Source organism: Gekko japonicus, unplaced genomic scaffold, assembly GCF_001447785.1.
Source record: "Gekko japonicus isolate JY-2015 unplaced genomic scaffold, Gekko_japonicus_V1.1 scaffold1195, whole genome shotgun sequence".
Lineage (NCBI taxonomy): Eukaryota > Metazoa > Chordata > Lepidosauria > Squamata > Gekkonidae > Gekko > Gekko japonicus.
In genome coordinates this window covers 99,551-116,940 of record NW_015176007.1, presented here as the reverse complement: position 1 = coordinate 116,940, position 17,390 = coordinate 99,551, and the positions used below count along the sequence as shown (strand labels likewise).

The following is a 17,390-nucleotide window of genomic DNA, read 5'->3' as shown; positions in this document are numbered from 1 at the left end:
TGTGGTACAGAGAAGAAGGCACCTGGATCCTGCTATTAGTCCCCAGTTTCAGGTCTTTACAGAAATTTAAGAATGTGTTGTTTAATAACTGTGACAGATGCAATGAGCATCGTAGTGGCAGTTTTTGTATTTACCCTCCTCCATTTACCTCTCTTCCCCCCCCCCCAAAGATATGATGGACCGAGCCATCATCAACACCTTTGTAGGACATGACGTGGTGGAACCCGGCAACTATGTGCAGATGTTTCCATATCCATGCTACACCCGGGATGAGTGAGTACTTCTCTGCATGAGACGTTCCAGGACACAGGACTTCTTTGGACCCTGTGGAGAGCCTTTTGTTCCAAAGCCTGCAACTGTGGCTTTTTCTCATTTTCAGCCACTATTCCCAGAACCCAGGGGAGAACGTTAGAGTGTATCCTCCAGTAGCAGCTGAGGGTGATGGAAGGGGCTAATTTATTATTTACTTCCCTTTTACTCTACCCTTTCTCCCCCGTGGGGACCCAAAGTGGCTCACATCTTTCTCCTCTCCTCCATTTTATCCTCTCTTTTTTTTGCAAATAATTTTTTATTTAAATATATATGTAAAAAAAAACAAAACCCAACCAGACATAAACATCAAGTACACACCCCACTCCCCGTATACAAAAACAACCTACAGTATACCCATAATAACAAAGAAAAGCAAAAAAGACAAGTAAAAAACAAGCAAATTAAGGCTTTGGTAGAGAGCTTCAACATTCAGCATTTTATCCTTTCTACAACCTAGTGAAAGAAAGAGTATGTGATCGGCCGAGATCATTCAGCAAGCTTTCCCGGTAGTGTGGGGATTCAAATCTAGGTCTTCCAGATGCTAGTCTGACAGTCTGGCTACTACATCACAGTGGCTAAGAGAATGAACTGTAATCTGGGAAATCCCTAGTTCAGATCGCATACCTTGGTTAACAAGCTCATTAAGTGGCTGTAGGCACTGCCAGTTTCAAATACCCCTCTTCCCACCAGCCAAGAATTACAGCCGTGTAGCATTCAGGAAGCCTTTGATCACCCAAACTTACAAGTAAATGCTTCGTTATTACTTTATCATCCCTTCAAAAACCAGGGGAGTATGCCATCCTTGGTGGCAGTTTTAACAACAGGTGCCCACACCTGAGGCTGCTGCCCCTTGCCACCATCCCTTGCCTCTCCTGGCCCAATGCTGCCTTGCACCTGGAACACCTAAAGTCTCTTTTATCCTTTTGTCCCCAAATGCCTTTAACACACAGTAGGGAAACCCACCTCCCAAATACGGCTTCCCAGATTCACACAAGAGGAGTCTCCTGAGAGTTTGGGAAGCCCTGTTTAGCCCCTGCTTTGCCTTGCGTTTAGAGACTCCTGGGAGATCAAGGAAGGAAAGCCTGCTCTGGCTCCTGGGTGAGGTCGACACAGAAGACGTGGAAGAGGAGGCAGGAGCAAGGCAGGGGTGGTATCGCAGGCCAAAGCTGCTACTCCCTTCCCAAACCTCCTCTTCTCAAGACCAGTACCTCCCATTGCCGCGTTGCATAGCAAGCTTTGGTTGTCTACAGACTGTGGCGAGCTGCAGCTCCTCCATAGAGTGCTTCATGTAGCAGTGAATTCAAAGGATTGTTTCTGTTGCTGTAAGTAGTAGTATACTTCTTTCTCTCCCCAGCTTCCTATTTGTCATTGAGCACATGATGCCCCTCTGCATGGTCATTTCTTGGGTCTATTCGGTGGCAATGATGATCCAGCACATTGTGGCAGAGAAGGAGCACCGCTTGAAAGAGGTGGGACCACTGCCTGGGTCTGTGGTGGGAAAAGGGGGTTGATGGATTCTGTTCTTTTCCAAAGGCCTGAGACTCATGTCCCGCTTTCTGGGTAACCCTTCCTTATTTTCTAGAGGAAAATCACTTGTACGTTGTCTGGAGATGCTTGCAGGATGGGGGGAGAGTGGGTGTGGCAGAGCAATTAGTATTCCTAGTCCCCTTTTTGATCCAGGTAAGCAGAGGGTGGTAAGCAGTGGGGTACCGCAGGGATCAGTACTTGGTCCACTGCTTTTTAACTTGTTCATTAATGATTTGGAGTTGGGAGTAAGCAGTGAAGTGGCTAAATTTGCAGATGATACGAAGTTGTTCAGGGTGGTGAAAACCAGTGAGGATTGTGAGGCACTCCAAAGGGATCTGTCAAAGATGGGCAAGTGGGCGTCAACATGGCAAATGGGGTTCAGTGTGGCCAAGTGCAAGACGATGCACATTGGAGCCAAAAATCCTAAATATAAATACACATTGTTGGGGTCTGAACGTGAACTGGCAGAGAGAGATCTTGGAGTTGTAGTAGATAACTCACTGAAAATGTCGAGACAGTGTGTGACTGCAATAAAGAAGGCCAATGCTATGCTGGGGATTATTAGGAAGGGTATTGAAAACAGATCAGCCAATATCATAATGCCCCTATATAAATCAATGGTGCGACCTCATTTGGAATACTGTGTGCAGTTCTGGTCACCACACCTTAAAAAGGATATTATAGCATTGGAAAAAGTGCAGAAAAGGGCAACTCGAATGATAAAAGGGTTGGAACACTTTCCCTATGAGGAAAGGTTAAAGCGCTTAGGGCTCTTTAGCATGGAGAAATGACGACTGAGGGGAGACATGATTGAGGTTTATAAGATTATGCATGGGAAAGAGCAGGTAGAGAAAGAGGTACTTTTCTCCCTTTCTCACAATACAAGAACCCGTGGGCACTCCATGAAATTGCTGAGCGGTCGGGTTAGAACGGATAAAAGGAAGTACTTCTTCACCCAAAGAGTGATTAACACTTGGAATTCACTGCCACAGGAAGTGGTGGCGGCTACAAGCATGGACGGCTTCAGAGGGCTTCTAATGTCCTGCCCCCACTGGTGGACCTCCTGATGGCACTGGTATTTCTGGCCACTGTGTGATACAGAGTGTTGGACTGGATGGGCCTTTGGCCTGATCCAACATTGGCGTCTCTTATGTTCTTATGTTCAGATGGGTTTGTATTTATTTATTGAGAATATTTTTATACCATCCCTTCAGAGTCCTGGTTGAGGCAGCTTATAATTAAAAAACACAGTATATATACATATAAAACGAGCTGATAAGATAACACCTCTAAATTAAAACCCTAGGTAGAAAGCCGTGTATTAGCCTGGTGCTTAAAGGAGAGTAAAGTAGGAGACAGGCAAGCCTCAAGGGGGAGGGTATTTCGAAGTTTGTGCCTGCCGCCATTAAAGTTTTTAATACTAAAATTTTAGCTCAAGTTCTCTATGGTGTTCCTATATGGTTCAGTGCTTTTAACTGTGAAGTTGAATCAATTCAATCATCCTTTTTTAGACAAATTATGGGTTTCCCAAACTGTGTTTCTTACCATGCATTGTGCTGTGAATTAGGACTTAATTTGATTGAAACCAAGACATGGGTGTTAACGGTCCGTTACTGGCTTAAATTGTATTTTAACATGGAAGATGGTTCGCTTTTGTCCTTTCTGTTAAAGGAAATTCATAGTACCTCTTGGGACTTGAATATTCGATCCAAAATAACATCTTTGGGCCTCTCCTTGGAGGAGTTAGCTTTCTCCTCTGAAGTGTATATTTTTAATACAATCAAACAGAGGCTTTTAGATATTGAGTTTCAAAAACTGCAGCCCTTTCATCCCCCTGTCTGCTCTTCAGCTTCATTAAATCTTAAGAATGATGTGGGATGTATTCCCCAGTATTTGTATAATTTGGATAGCCCTAGCCATCGAAGAGCTTTCTCCCTTGCTCGAGTAAATGCCTTTCCATCAAAACTACTGTATGGTAGGTTTCATAATATTCCTAAGTATGAACGGAGATGTGACTGTGGTTCAAGCTCTCTTGATTCAATTGAGCACATACTGCTGGACTGTTCATTGCATGTATCTGCTAGGGGAAAATGGTTAAACTTTTGGTTGCATGGTAAATATCACCTTTCTAATGAAAGAAAATGTCAAATTCTATGGAATGATACAACAGCAGAGATTACAGTGGCAGTGGCTAATTTTTTATTTGATGTGATAAGAGTGAAAAATTTGGGAAACTCCGTTTCATGATTTTATAATTATTCCAGTTTTTTACTTGACTGTGTCACTTTCTGTTTCTGATTTTAATGTTGTATATGCTATTAAAGGTTTATTAAAGTGATTGTATTTCGAAGTTGAGGTGCCACCACAGAAAATGCCCTGTCTCTGGTGGCCACCTGCCTCTGAAGGCAGGGGCACAGAACAGGGTTTAAGAGGCAGATCTCTAGTAACACTAAACAACACACACTAAATGCCACAGAGCTAATCATATGTTGTGTAAGTGCCATCACCACCCTATAAAGTTGATAATATAGTTACAAAAAAATCAAGAACCATTTTGGTGTGTTTTTCATCTGTCCTTTTAAAACCTTTGTTAATGGACTTCCTGTGCAGTCCTAGGAACACCGTCCCATTAAACAGAATGGGACTTACTTGTGTGTAGACCCATTCAGGATAGGTCCCTAAATGGTGATCTCTGTCCTTATTACTTGCTACTACATTGTTAGCTGTCTTAAGTGCAAAGAGATAAGGCAGGGTGTCCATGTTTTAAACAACTGAAATCATTCAGAGGAATAAAACCAACTCTAACCAGCGGTCATCTACGGAAAAACAAAAGCATTTGGAAGGGGCAGACATGTTTAGGGAGGGATTTTCACAACCTCTGTGCCATCTCTGAAAAAGGCATCCGGTGTTGGAGGTATGCCCTACTTCTGAAGATGAACCCTATACAGTTGTTCTTTTATACCTGTCTTTGGTGAATCCCTGTCCTTAATCTTTTTTTCCTGTGGCAGTCTTTGTCAGTGGCAATTTCTGCCTCCTCTGATCATCTCTAGTCATGCCTCTGCCCTCCTCCTTAACATCACTCTGTTACCAAAATCATTCTGTCTCCTTAACAGTCTTAACTGTGTCGTTCCTCTCTGCGAAATGACTACACTGCCCTGCAAAGAATCCATGGTCTGCTGGTATTCCTGGCAAGGGCTCTCCTTTCCTGCCAGCCTCCTTTGCATTTCTGTTCCTTGATGCTGGCACCACCCACACTCCTTTTGGGCTCCCTAGGCTGCCACTTAACGAGAGCATGATGAACTGGCGGGGGCATTGAGCCAGGCAGGGCTGGCTGTAAATCTCTGAGTATGTGCCTCTGTTGGCTAAGGGAAGGAAGGGAGTTGACAGAGCATGCCGGCTGCCAAGAGGGCTTCCTCCCGGTGCTGATCTATGCAAAGACTACGAGATGAGCTGCACATAAAACTGTATCAGGGGGAAGTCCTCTGCATACAGCATCCTTGTAGAGCTTTTAGCTTGCAGCCTATCTCGGTAAGAGTTAAATTATAAGCTGTTCCAATGGATTACATCAGTGGAAAAGATTCCATACAGTTGTGCTTGGGGTTGTCTTTGGAGCATGTTTGGACACTGTAGCTGCTCTGCAATCCAGCCCTCCAGATTACTCACAGGAGCAAGTTGCCCAGAGGCATGTTTCACTCATCTAGATTCATCTGTGCTGATGGCCAGTTAGTTTTTGGACCTGATTCAAAGTACTTATACAAACTCAGGCTTTCGGTGCATCTAGCTCAGGATTATCTAGCCTGGTCAGCAGTGTCTTGAAACCATAATACAATTAGTGGAACTTGAACAGGGAAGAATTACAGTATGAATTGGAAGATCGATGCAGCAATACATTAAAAAAATTATTGTGCTCGATATCTCCATATATTCCTAGTGCTTAATTTGATGATGCTCTACGCTTTAAGGGTATGTGCTATGAAAAAACTTGTTATACTTTCGTGTTTAGAGAAGAATTTTCCCCCATAATTGCTTATGTTCATGTAGGACATTCCCAGTTTGGGGTTCAAATCCATGTGGTTTTTCAGATTATGGTGCTTTGGGGGTTATTACGTTCGGGGGGAATCTGTTGGAGAGCCCAGGGCAGCTGTTTATAAAAATAATGGCACCAAATTTGCACAGAATGTAGTCTAATCTAAATAACTCCACCCCAAAGGTTTAAGTGAATAGGGCCAAGGGGTTTGAGTTTATAGACCCATAAAGTAGGTTCCACTCAGTGCAGCTGTAGTTTCCTCCACTGATTCCTATTGGGAAAATAGCTCCAGCCACCAGCATTTAAAAAAAAGTAAACCTGCCTGCATTCATTTCATTTTCCTACTGTCACCACGAGTGACTGACAGTATTTCTTTTTTAACCTTTCCACTGAAAACTCTGTGTTTGCCATCACTGTAACCACTTGAACTAGCAATTTCCATGTATATTTTCGGTTTGGGAATTTCGTAATGCATACTCCTACTGTACACCTCGAGCAGCAAACCCCCTCTCAGAGCATGTTTAGCTATCAAAAAAACATACTGTCTGTCTCTGGCCCTGGAATCCAGGTAGGCTGTATGCAGCTGATGGAAAGACTCATCTGTTTTTTTTTTTCAAAGGAAATCTATTTTTATGAAGGCTGCAACCTCAGCCCCACATGAGACAATGACATTCAGTCTCTAGTTAACCGGCAGTCATTGGGAGAAGAATTGGCCTAGAGCAGGGAACGGGGATGGCTGGCCACGAATGCTGGTGGATCAATACAACAAATGGCTGTTTAATAGCTTAGATATAGGCAGCACTTCCCTGGGGATGGTGAAGCAGTGCTGAGCTGTGAACAAAATACTCCAGCCCACACGTTTTGCCTCTGCCTGACTCAGAGTGTGAGAGTCGCCTTGCAGGAGGAAGAGGAATATACTTTGAGATTTTCAAAGCGCTTTGTGTGCACAGTTCTGGCTGCCCATGGAACAATCAGGGCACTATTCATAATTTACTTTTTAAAGCCCTGATCAGCTTGGAATTGTGGCTCAGCAGTGTAGCATTTGGCTTGCATGCAGAAGGTCCCAGGTTCAATTCCCAGCACCTCCAGTTAAAAGGATCAGATAGATGGTGCGAAAGACCCCTAACCTCAGATGCTGGAAAGCCACCATCAGTCAGGTTAGACAATACTGATTTTGATAGACCAGCCATCAGACTCAAAAGAAGGCAGCTTCATGTGTTTATGTGGCCGGGCCACTTGAAGAGTCGCCTGATGTGTTGTCTTGCTTGCTAGTCAAGATCTATGTCTCAAATCCTGCTGCCTGTGCTCTCTAGCCATGTGGATGAGTGGCAGCTAGGCATCCGCAGTGGCGACACCACATCTGACATGCCCTCAGGGCTTGCCCGGCACCTGCTTTGTTGAGATCAAACCGTTCTTGTTTGCCCAGACTTTTAATTGATCTTTATTCCATATTTGAATTGGTTGGTTTAATATCTTCTATGGTGAAATATACATTGTCTAAATGAAATGAAAATCCTGTAAGGTAATTTAGTCTTGCTATCCTCATATTATAGCCATGGGGTGGCTGGGGCCTGGGGCTGAGAGAGAGGGCCTCAGGTAAGCTGATTTTTCAAATTGATATCCCAGGTGAGATTTGAGCCAGGGACTACTTGAAGGTAAATGTGTGACTGCAGTAATGTGGCTGAAATCTTCAGTAAATCCCATTTTCCTTGCACAAATAATTTTATATGAACGCTATTAGGATTCAGGAAAATGTGTTCAAGCCCCCACACTGCCATGAAGCTGATAGGATACTCTTGGTCCAATCCTTCTCTCATTCTGGTCTTTTCCTCACAGGGCTGTTGTGATAAAATGGGGAGAGAGGGAACAATGTGCTCCACCTCAAGCACCCCCAAGGAAGTGTGAAAGGACAAAAGTATAGATCTGTGTCTTCCTCCACATTGCAGCTTAAAGTTGTTTTATGAAAAAGCATGAGGGTTAAAGAGAGCTCCCTTAAAATGTCATAGAGATGGGAATGTTGGGCTTACTCCGTGCCCGTCTCTCCTGACAGGTGATGAAAATGATGGGTCTCAACAATGCTGTGCACTGGGTGGCCTGGTTCATCACGGGTTTTGTCCAGCTCTCCATCTCGGTCACGGCGCTCACTGCCATCCTCAAGTATGGAAAGGTCCTGATGCACAGCGATGTCTTCATCATTTGGCTCTTCCTTGCCATCTACGCAGTGGCCACCATCATGTTTTGGTGAGTTGGGGAGGGGACTGCATAGGCGGCCACAGAACGGAGGCAAGGGAATGGGAGAGCAGCACAATCAGGATTCATCTTGTGCGTTCCGAGCACTTTCCGAACATTCTCTGTAATGTGGTGGTATCACCGTACTGTGAATGGGGGCTATTTTAATTTTAAAACATTACTGTCCTGTATTTTGGACAAACATCCCTCTTTCTCCCAAGCAGTGTACGCAATCAAATAACAAGATGATTTAAAAACAAAAACATAAAATCCGCTAAATGGTGAAGAGTGGCTTGCAGAGGGCCGCCTTGTCTGTGCCAGCAATGAGAATTGAATGGGGGAATCTGCTAGTTCACAGCTCTCTCTTTCTCTTCGTTCTCATAGGAGTAGCCAGCCTGTGTTTGTGTTGAGTCTCCTCGGGCTGTAGGTTGGGGCTCACAACACTGAACGCTTCTTAATAAAATCCCCTGCGTCTGGCAAGCCTTATTCTAGATCACCTCCTCCTCCCTGACATACTAGTTTCTTGTGTGAGGGGATTTTCTTTTGAGTGAAGAAGTATTGGATTCCAAGCCCCCACCTGCAGCATAGTTTAACACAACCTAACCCAGACATAAGTTTACCACTTCAGTGGGAAATAGCCTGAGTTGCTTTGTCCAATTTGTCTGACATATATTTGCTTAATCTGAACACTTTACCCACACCTCTGCATTTCCTTAGCCTGGAATCTGGGGTCTTTCAGCCTTGGCTTGTGGCTCAGAAGCCTGCCTTGGAGGGAATTGTGTGCACTCTGGGACAGTGCCAACAGCCCCAGGATTTAAAGGGCCCTCTGGCAAGGCACCCAGAAGGGGCACGTCCTTAACCTAGAAGAGGAAGAACAGGCAATCTTAGAAATACTTTGCATTGCCTCTGACCTTGTTGTATGTAAAGGGGGGGGCGCCTGTTGGGGAAGGTCTTGGAGTCTTAGCCCGCAGAATACATTCACTTTGAGAAGGGGTTGTACTCGTTTTCCCTCTTGTTGCAAGAATGTGGGTTTGTGTTATTTTTGCTTTGTTTCTCTCAGTTTCCTGGTGTCCGTGCTCTATTCCAAAGCCAAGCTGGCCTCTGCCTGTGGAGGCATCATCTACTTCCTCAGCTATGTCCCTTACATGTACGTTGCCATCCGGGAGGAAGTGGCCCATGACAAGATCACAGCCTTTGAGAAGTGCATAGCTGTGAGTAAATGGGGGCCTTCCTCCTTCCTTTTGATTGTTTTTCTCAATAATGTAACTTGTGAGCACAGAATTTGGTAGCAAATGCAGAGATTCTGGTTCCTAAGAAGAACCCTTTTCAAGCCACTTTTCTATACTGTACGATGAAGCTGCTGAAAATGTGGATGCCATGATGGGTGGTAAAATCTCAAAAGCAAGAGAGGTGGGCTCAACTGTATCTCCACTAGCCAGGACATGGCAGTGTTCAGCACCCTGGATAGCTTCTGCAAGTATGTGCCTAACTTTGCAAAACTAATTTCTTCTTGATATAGATTTTTTGCTGTTTGTATATAGTCTGGAGTAGGGAGAACCCATGCTGTACTTTGTGGCTGAGATGACACCACCTGACTTTCTGTGGCCCTCTTTTCCCCAGTCCCTCATGTCCACCACAGCCTTTGGGCTGGGCTCCAAGTACTTTGCCTTGTACGAGGTGGCAGGCGTGGGCATTCAGTGGCACACCTTCAGCCAGTCGCCTGTGGAGGGGGATGACTTCAACCTTCTCCTATCAATGATGATGTTGATTATTGATGCTGTGGTCTACGGGATACTGACTTGGTACATCGAGGCTGTGCATCCAGGTAGGTATGGGATGGGGGTGTGAGTATGCCAGACTTGCATAGCTGTCCATCTTTTGCTTAAAAGTATGCTGTGGCTTCAAAGTTGCACACCCAGGAGTAGTGGCTTGTGGGTTTGCAGATTTGGCCAATCTACTGGCAGCCAAACCAACTTCATAGGGTTAATATGATATAATGGAGGAGTGGAGAAACATGTCCAGCATCCTGTGGAGGCAGCAGGGTAAAAATGGGAATAGATAGCTAAGAAAGGATTGCTGTAGTTCTTGATTCAGGTGTCCTGGCAGATGTTCATTAAATGTGGGCTAGCTTGTCCAAGCTCACGATAGCTGTGTTAGCCATTTGTTACACATCTGATGTTTGAAAGGAAGAGGGCGGACTCATTCCCCCCAAATTCACCTGCCTGGTCAATCCACATGTGATTCTTCCTAGCCAGAGGTTGCAAAGCAAGTAGATGTTTATATCCATGTCATATCCAAGTCAACTTAATCAGATATAGGTAGTGGTTTGTCAGGGCCAAAGTAACAAAAGCCAGAGCACACATGAAGACAGGGAATCCTGGTTGCATTGTTGCTGTTTCTCGACGTACAATTTTTGCACACCACCCAGCTGTCTCTCTTGACATTTTGTTTTAAAAAATCAGAGTTTGAAGTGCTTTGCACACTTAACTTGTTGTAATCTCTTCAACACCTCAATAATGTAGGCCAGTACTATTATGCCCATATTCCAATGGTGTCAGTCAAAGAGGTGGATGCTTGCCTAAAACCACATAGTAAGTTCTTGGCAGAGGTAAAATTTGGATGAGGGAATCTTCTGGATCACACCTCATTCCCTTAGCTGTGACATGACTCCAGCTCAGATTTCACACCAGCTCCTGTTCCTTCCTCAGGAATGTATGGCCTTCCCCGGCCCTGGTACTTCCCGTTCCAGAAATCCTACTGGCTGGGGAACGGGCGCACCGAGACCTGGGAGTGGACTTGGCCCTGGTCACGTACCACCCGCTTGAGTGTCATGGAAGAAGATCAAGCTTGTGCCATGGAGAACAGGAGGCTGGGTAAGAAGTGGCAGTGGCAGTGCCCTGAGGGAGGCAGTGGGGGGCTGGAGAGCTCATGGGGGAGGGATGGGAGGATGTGGCATAGTTCTGGTGGCCTTGGAAAGGAGAATATAAAACTCAGGAAAGTGCAGAGAAAGACAACAAAGACCAACTAGAAACACATGGATTTTCCTCTTCAGAAAGAACTCCTCATGTGATGATGAATTTTTTATATCACCACATTTTGTTCATTACCCTATCTGCTCCAGAACTACTGTTTTTTAAAAGAAAAGCCCTTTCCTCCAACGATAATCTGGATTGTAAGAGTTGCATTGCTCAAATCAGACCAAATGGCCATTTAGTTCAGCTGGATGCCGGCACTCTAGCTATGAGGCCAAGAACCCCTCCCCATGTGTTTGCCCCCTAATGTCTGGCACTCAGAGGTACACTGCCGCTGAGCATGGAGGTTCTACTTAGCCACTGAGATCCATCCTTGTGTGTAAATTTGTCTAGTATATGGCCATCACTGCATCTTGTGGCAGTGAATTCCATCAGCTGATTATGTGTTCTGTGGTAGATTATTTATTTAACTTGAGGCCTTTGTTAGCTGCTTCTCTGTCTCCCCATCTCCACACCCAGATGCCTGAAGCAGCATGCAACAATGAAAAAGACTCCAATATTTTAACTGGAGTACCATAAAAATAGTTAACGGGAAAAATGTTATTGATAATGTAGGGTCAAGCAGCAATGCTTTAGCCAACACCTGGGTAAATAAAGCAGATTGAAAGCAGTTAGCAGCATCAGAGCATGCATCAGTTTTTTTGATGTTCACCAAACTGTTCAAAGGTAAAAGGTAAAGGTTCCCTTGCTCGAAAGCCAGTCGAGTCCGACTCTAGGGTTGCGGTGCTCATCTCCGTTTCAAAGCCGAAGAGCCAGCGCTGTCCGAAGATGTTTCCGTGGTCATGTGGCCGGCATGACTAAACACCAAGGCGCACGGAACACTGTTACCTTCCCACCGAAGTGGTACCTATTTATCTACTTGCAATTTCTTGCTTTCGAACTGCTAGGTTGGCAGGAGCTGGAACTAGAGACGGGAGCTCACTCCGTCATGCGGCACCCGGGTCTTGAACTGCTGAACTACTGACCTTCCACAGCCTGCAGTTCAGCGTCTTAACTACTTGAGCCACCGTAGCTCCATAAACTGTTCAAAGAGCACAGCAAAATGCAGAGCACTGCATAATCAATATTACGCTTGTGCAGAATAAAAGGTTTTCACCTGGTGCCTAAAAGTTGATACTAAGTGATAAGTGGACCATACTTTCTTTCCCCCGTGTCCTGAATCTATTGCCAGCTATCTTTGTTTGCTTAGGGAATGCCTATCCTGGGTTTTTTTAAAAATCACAAATGATTCTCAGGAAGCTTACAATATCACCACCTAAAAGCAATTGCTAAAAATTGCAGCAAATGTAAGAAAATCTGAAAAGGAGAGGCAAACGGGTGAAAGTAACATTTAAGCAATGGGGAAAAAAATTCTAGTGTTACACTAGGCATAGGCAGAGGTATTGCCTAAAACTAATCTTCAGCTTTGTTAATGTAAAGGTTACCAAATGTTTTTCCCTATTCTGTGCCCTAACAATGAGACCCAGTTCCAGTTATCGCTGGAGACAGATCTGACACACTGCTGGCTTTTCTGTTCTCTAAGAGTGGCCATCTATTTGTTTTGTTTCTCTATCCCTGTAGTTTGAAATCTGTTTTGCACACAGCACTGTAGAATCTAGCTATGTCTGCAATACATCCTGTATTCCATTTTAAGACCCTTCAGGGTACAGACCAAGGGCTTATTCATCATGTATTGAAATTACTTTTCACTTTCAATATCCCCTCCTCTTTATCTTCTGTACTGAAATTCAAGCCTGATTTAAGAGCTCGTGGGAGCTCAGAATCATGCTATTTTGTCAGACTATGGTTCATCCTATTAGGAAAGTATTATGTGGTGACTCTCTAGAATTTTTATGTGGATCATCATCATTCATCACAGTCTTAATATTATAAGAGAACTTAAATTGTTTTGCTCTATGCATTCTCTTTGCACTTTTCATAATTTTGTAAACCTGCATTGCATCTCATTGTAGTGAGTTCAGAACAGAGAGAAATTTCAGACAGTGTAACCATGGAACTCATTGTCACAGGATGTTATGACTGCATTCCTGTAAGGGAGGACTTTGTATACAGTTACCTACTCTGTTACAACTAATAATAACCCGTACACTTCAATTCCTTCTGTGTCCAGAGGAGACTCGTGGCATTGAGGAGGAGCCAACCCACCTTCCTCTGGTTGTTTGTGTGGACAAACTGACCAAAATCTACAAGACAGACAAAAAATTGGCCCTGAACAAGTTGAGCCTCAACCTGTATGAGAACCAGGTGGTGTCATTCCTGGGCCACAATGGAGCTGGCAAGACCACAACCATGTGAGTGACTCAACTGTAGGGCATAGAAGCACCAAATGTCAAGGAGCCTGGGGTCATGTTCCCCCTCAACAGCTGCTGACCAGGCCAGATACCACCAGGGGTAAGGGGGGGGGAGCCCCAGTAGCAGTAGTTTTTCACTGGACATACATATATACTTCAGTAGGAACCAGGCAGGCAAAAACCATAATTGGCAGCTTAAACATTAAAGCTTCCATGTTTTCTGGGAAAGCTTGTTATCACTTAATCTGAGAAGATGAGTATATGGACCATGTCTTGCAAAGTTTTGGAAGCTGATGGTGGTTGCCTGAATCTTGGGGAAAGGTATTCAGACACACCATCAAAGGGATGGGTGTAGGAGGGTGTATAGAAAGCATCTTTCCACTTTCTGGAAATGTTTCTTCAATCTCCAAAGGGTAGATTTACACGACAAGTTTTAAGCCAGTTTCAAGTATGTACAGCTGTCATGACCACCGTTAAGGGAAGTCTAGGAACTGTACTTCTGTGACAGGACTGAGGGGGGTTATCTACTGAAACATTCTCAGCACTCTCTCAAGCCACTCCTTAGATCTCCATGGGAGAGAGGGGTGGAAGGAAGGTAAATCATTGACAGTCTTCACTGGTTTCAAACTGGTTTCAAACCAGTTAATATTATGGGTGTGTGCTAAGCACTATAATGAAGGTGCCCACTTACAATCAAATACTCCACTGTTAAAAAAAGATGTAAGATTTCATGGCAGATTGAGGCTATGTGGATTCCAGGGTGTCCTGATCGTATCTGAATGTGTCAGCCCCTCATTGCTGCATGGAGACCAGGAAGTCGCATTTCTCACATCTTTGTAGGCAGCAGGAGAGGCTCTTCTTGATGGCATCACTCCACACTTGATGTCATCCCCGCTCGTTTCCCTCCTCTTCAGGTCCATCCTTACAGGACTCTTTCCACCAACCTCTGGCTCTGCTACCATTTATGGCCATGACATCCGGACAGAGATGGATGAGATCCGCAAGAACCTGGGCATGTGCCCCCAACACAATGTCCTTTTTGACAAATTGACTGTGGAGGAGCACCTGTGGTTCTACTCGCAGCTGAAGGGCATGGCAGAAGAGGAGATACGCAAGGAGATGGATAAGTAGGCACCTTTCTCATTCTTTCCTGTGGTTGAAATTATTTGAAGGGGGGACGCCCTTGGGGGATGGGTGCAAGTGTTCCCATGTCAGCACAGAGCTACTTGAGCAAGCTCAGAACTGTGTGAGAAAAGCTTGTGCTGCTTCTTGACCATCTCGGAAGCCCCACACAGAGGTTCCACCAAGTGATTGGAGAAGAGGAGAGAACCAACAGAGGGCTGGGGGTGGAAGTGCAGTCTTGGTTTGTGTGCTGTGCCCTCCTCAAGGGGTGCTCAAAGAGGAGTCATGATTGCAGATCCCTAGATGCAGCATGAGCTTCCTCAGCATCTCTGATCTTTGGAGGCCCTGTTCTGTGTGCCCTCTCCTGTGGAAAAAAAGGTGGGTGGTGATGGGAGATGGGGCCTCCTTCCTACAGCTAGCCTTCTTACAAACCAAGGCTGTGGAATTTTAGGTGCTAGTTAAAACTTTTCTGTCTAGGGTTTTGCTATTGTTTTGTATTTCTTGTCTGTGTATGGACTTTGTACATTTCTTACCTACTGCAGTTTCTGGCAACCCTGGTTTTATGTCTTAGTTTTCGCCCCTTTGGGTAAGCTGCTAGGGTGATGGGGTTTTTTGCTTGACTGTTTTTTGTCTATTTCATTTATTATAATGGGAGTTTTTAGAGTGAATGAATGAATTATTTATCATGGTCAAAGACCAGCACAAAAATAGATGCCATACCAGCAACGCTTACATTAAAAAATTACATCGATGGTATTAAAAATAGCAAATACATTCATTAAATTAATGCAAAATTCTGATAGACTCTAGCAGCCTCACAAAATCTAGGGGCTCTATCCACAGTCCAGAGCTCACGGTCTAAGAAAAGAAGGGAAGTACATGATTCCTTTGATTTCCCCAGGCGGGGAGGGCTTGGAAGGATAAGAGTAATGAAATCATATCTAACATTGCCATAAGAAGTGCACTAAAACATAAAATAACAAAAAAGTTTCAACTTCCCCGCTCGCACAAGGGCATGTCTGATCCTGGTACGGTACACCATGGTATCTTCCTTCCAAAAAGACAGAGGGTAGAACATTAAATTGGGCTTTCCTGTGTTTGGGAATTAGTAAATTAGCCAAATAAATAGACAGCACATACCCCTTGTCCCTGAAAAAGGATCTTTTGTATGTTGTTGCCATTTGCTGTTTTTAAAGTTTATATTGTAAGCCACCTTGAAAACATACATATTTTTAAATTCAGAGATGAGATTCACTTTTTTAAAGTAAAGAATAAATTCCTGGTGCTAGCCCAAACGATCCCCCTCCTCCTTGTTTGTGATCCTCTAGGATGATTGAGGACCTGGAGCTGACCCATAAGTGCCACTCACTGGTGCAGACACTTTCAGGAGGGATGAAGCGGAAGCTGTCAGTGGCCATCGCCTTTGTTGGGGGATCGCGGGCAGTCATCCTGGACGAACCTACGGCTGGTGTGGACCCTTATGCAAGGAGAGCCATCTGGGACCTCATCCTCAAATACAAACAAGGTGTGCAGCCTAGAAAATTAAGTCCCAGGGCTCTACAAATAGTGACTGGTGCAAAACCTGGGGCGTTGTACATACTCCTGCCCTATATGGTTTGCCTACTTGTGTGAGTTATCTAGCTCTCCTTGGAGTCCTTTTTCAGAGGTGCTCCTCATCTCAAGTTGCAGCTCATTCCAACCTTTGCTGTGTACTTCCTGATGTCATTCTTCCCCTTTTCCTGCTCTTCTTGGACAGGGAGGACCATCCTGCTCTCTACGCACCACATGGATGAGGCTGACCTCCTTGGGGATCGCATTGCTATTATCTCACATGGGAAGCTGAAGTGCTGTGGCTCACCCCTCTTCCTGAAGAGCACTTATGGTGATGGATACAAACTCACTGTGGTCAAGAAGCAGTCTGACTCCCGAACCAATGCAGGTCAGTGCTCCTGACCTGCCCCTCTGCCCGATCTCTTTTCCAGACCTGGAATGAGTCACCAGTGGGTAGCCCCAGCCTCTCTCCCACTAGTCTTTGCCACAGGAAGGGGCTGCTGGCAGTGACGGACCCTGATTCTGAGCAATCTAACTCCCACCTCCTTCAAAAACTGCTGTCTGCATTGTGACCAGCCTGAGCTACTGCAAATCAGCTAAATGTTTCATGGCTCCTGAGAAAAGGTGAAAATCTTCTGCCCCCACAAATAATTTTATGAATGCTTATCATTCCCCTTGTTAGTCATAGGGAAGGGCAAAAGTCTCAGTCTCTGCATATAGGAGTCTCAGGCTCAATCCTCACTATATTCAGCTAAAAGGGATGTCTGACAGCAGGTGTTAAAGACCTTTCACTGCCAAGACCCAATGATAGTTGTTGATGTTCAGTCGCACAGTGGAGTCTGAATCTTCGCGACCCCATGGACCATATCCCGCCAGGCCCTCCTGTCTTCCGCCGTCCTCTGAAGTTTGCTCAATTTCATGTTTGTTGCATCTATGACACTGTCTAACCATCTCATCCTTTGCCGTCCCCGTCTTCTTTGACCTTCAATCTTTCCCAGCATCAGGGCCTTCTCCAGTGAGTGCTCCCTTCTCATTTGGTGGCCAATGATAGTAGACAAATGCTAAGCTAAATGGCCCAGTGGTCTCACTTGGAATGAGGCAGTCTTATGTTCATCTCTTTATTTATAAAATGAAACATCCCCAAACATATTTCTGTGTTGGGAAGGTTCTCCAACTCTGTCAGAGTTTTAATTACCCTTTTTCAGTACCTTTGTCTTCCCTTTTGACTGTTTGTGTTTAGTACACTTAATTCCTTCTTGTGTTCTCTCTTCTGTCCCCTTGTAGCCCAGCCTCCGTTGC

The 17,390-nt window shown here is 44.8% G+C and overlaps 1 protein-coding gene across 1 annotated transcript in view; it reads left to right on the top strand.

The window, feature by feature from the left end:
• The window catches only part of ABCA2 (ATP binding cassette subfamily A member 2), a 90,784-nt gene that overhangs the window by 47,117 nt on the left and 26,277 nt on the right, over nt 1-17,390 (top strand). Inside the window, exons 16-25 of the mRNA XM_015426491.1 lie at nt 171-273; nt 1,667-1,781; nt 7,917-8,107; nt 9,156-9,306; nt 9,716-9,920; nt 10,804-10,968; nt 13,238-13,418; nt 14,333-14,545; nt 15,869-16,065; nt 16,297-16,479. Coding sequence (XP_015281977.1) covers nt 171-273; nt 1,667-1,781; nt 7,917-8,107; nt 9,156-9,306; nt 9,716-9,920; nt 10,804-10,968; nt 13,238-13,418; nt 14,333-14,545; nt 15,869-16,065; nt 16,297-16,479 — 1,704 coding nt within the window. The remainder of the gene's footprint in view (nt 1-170; nt 274-1,666; nt 1,782-7,916; nt 8,108-9,155; nt 9,307-9,715; nt 9,921-10,803; nt 10,969-13,237; nt 13,419-14,332; nt 14,546-15,868; nt 16,066-16,296; nt 16,480-17,390) is intronic.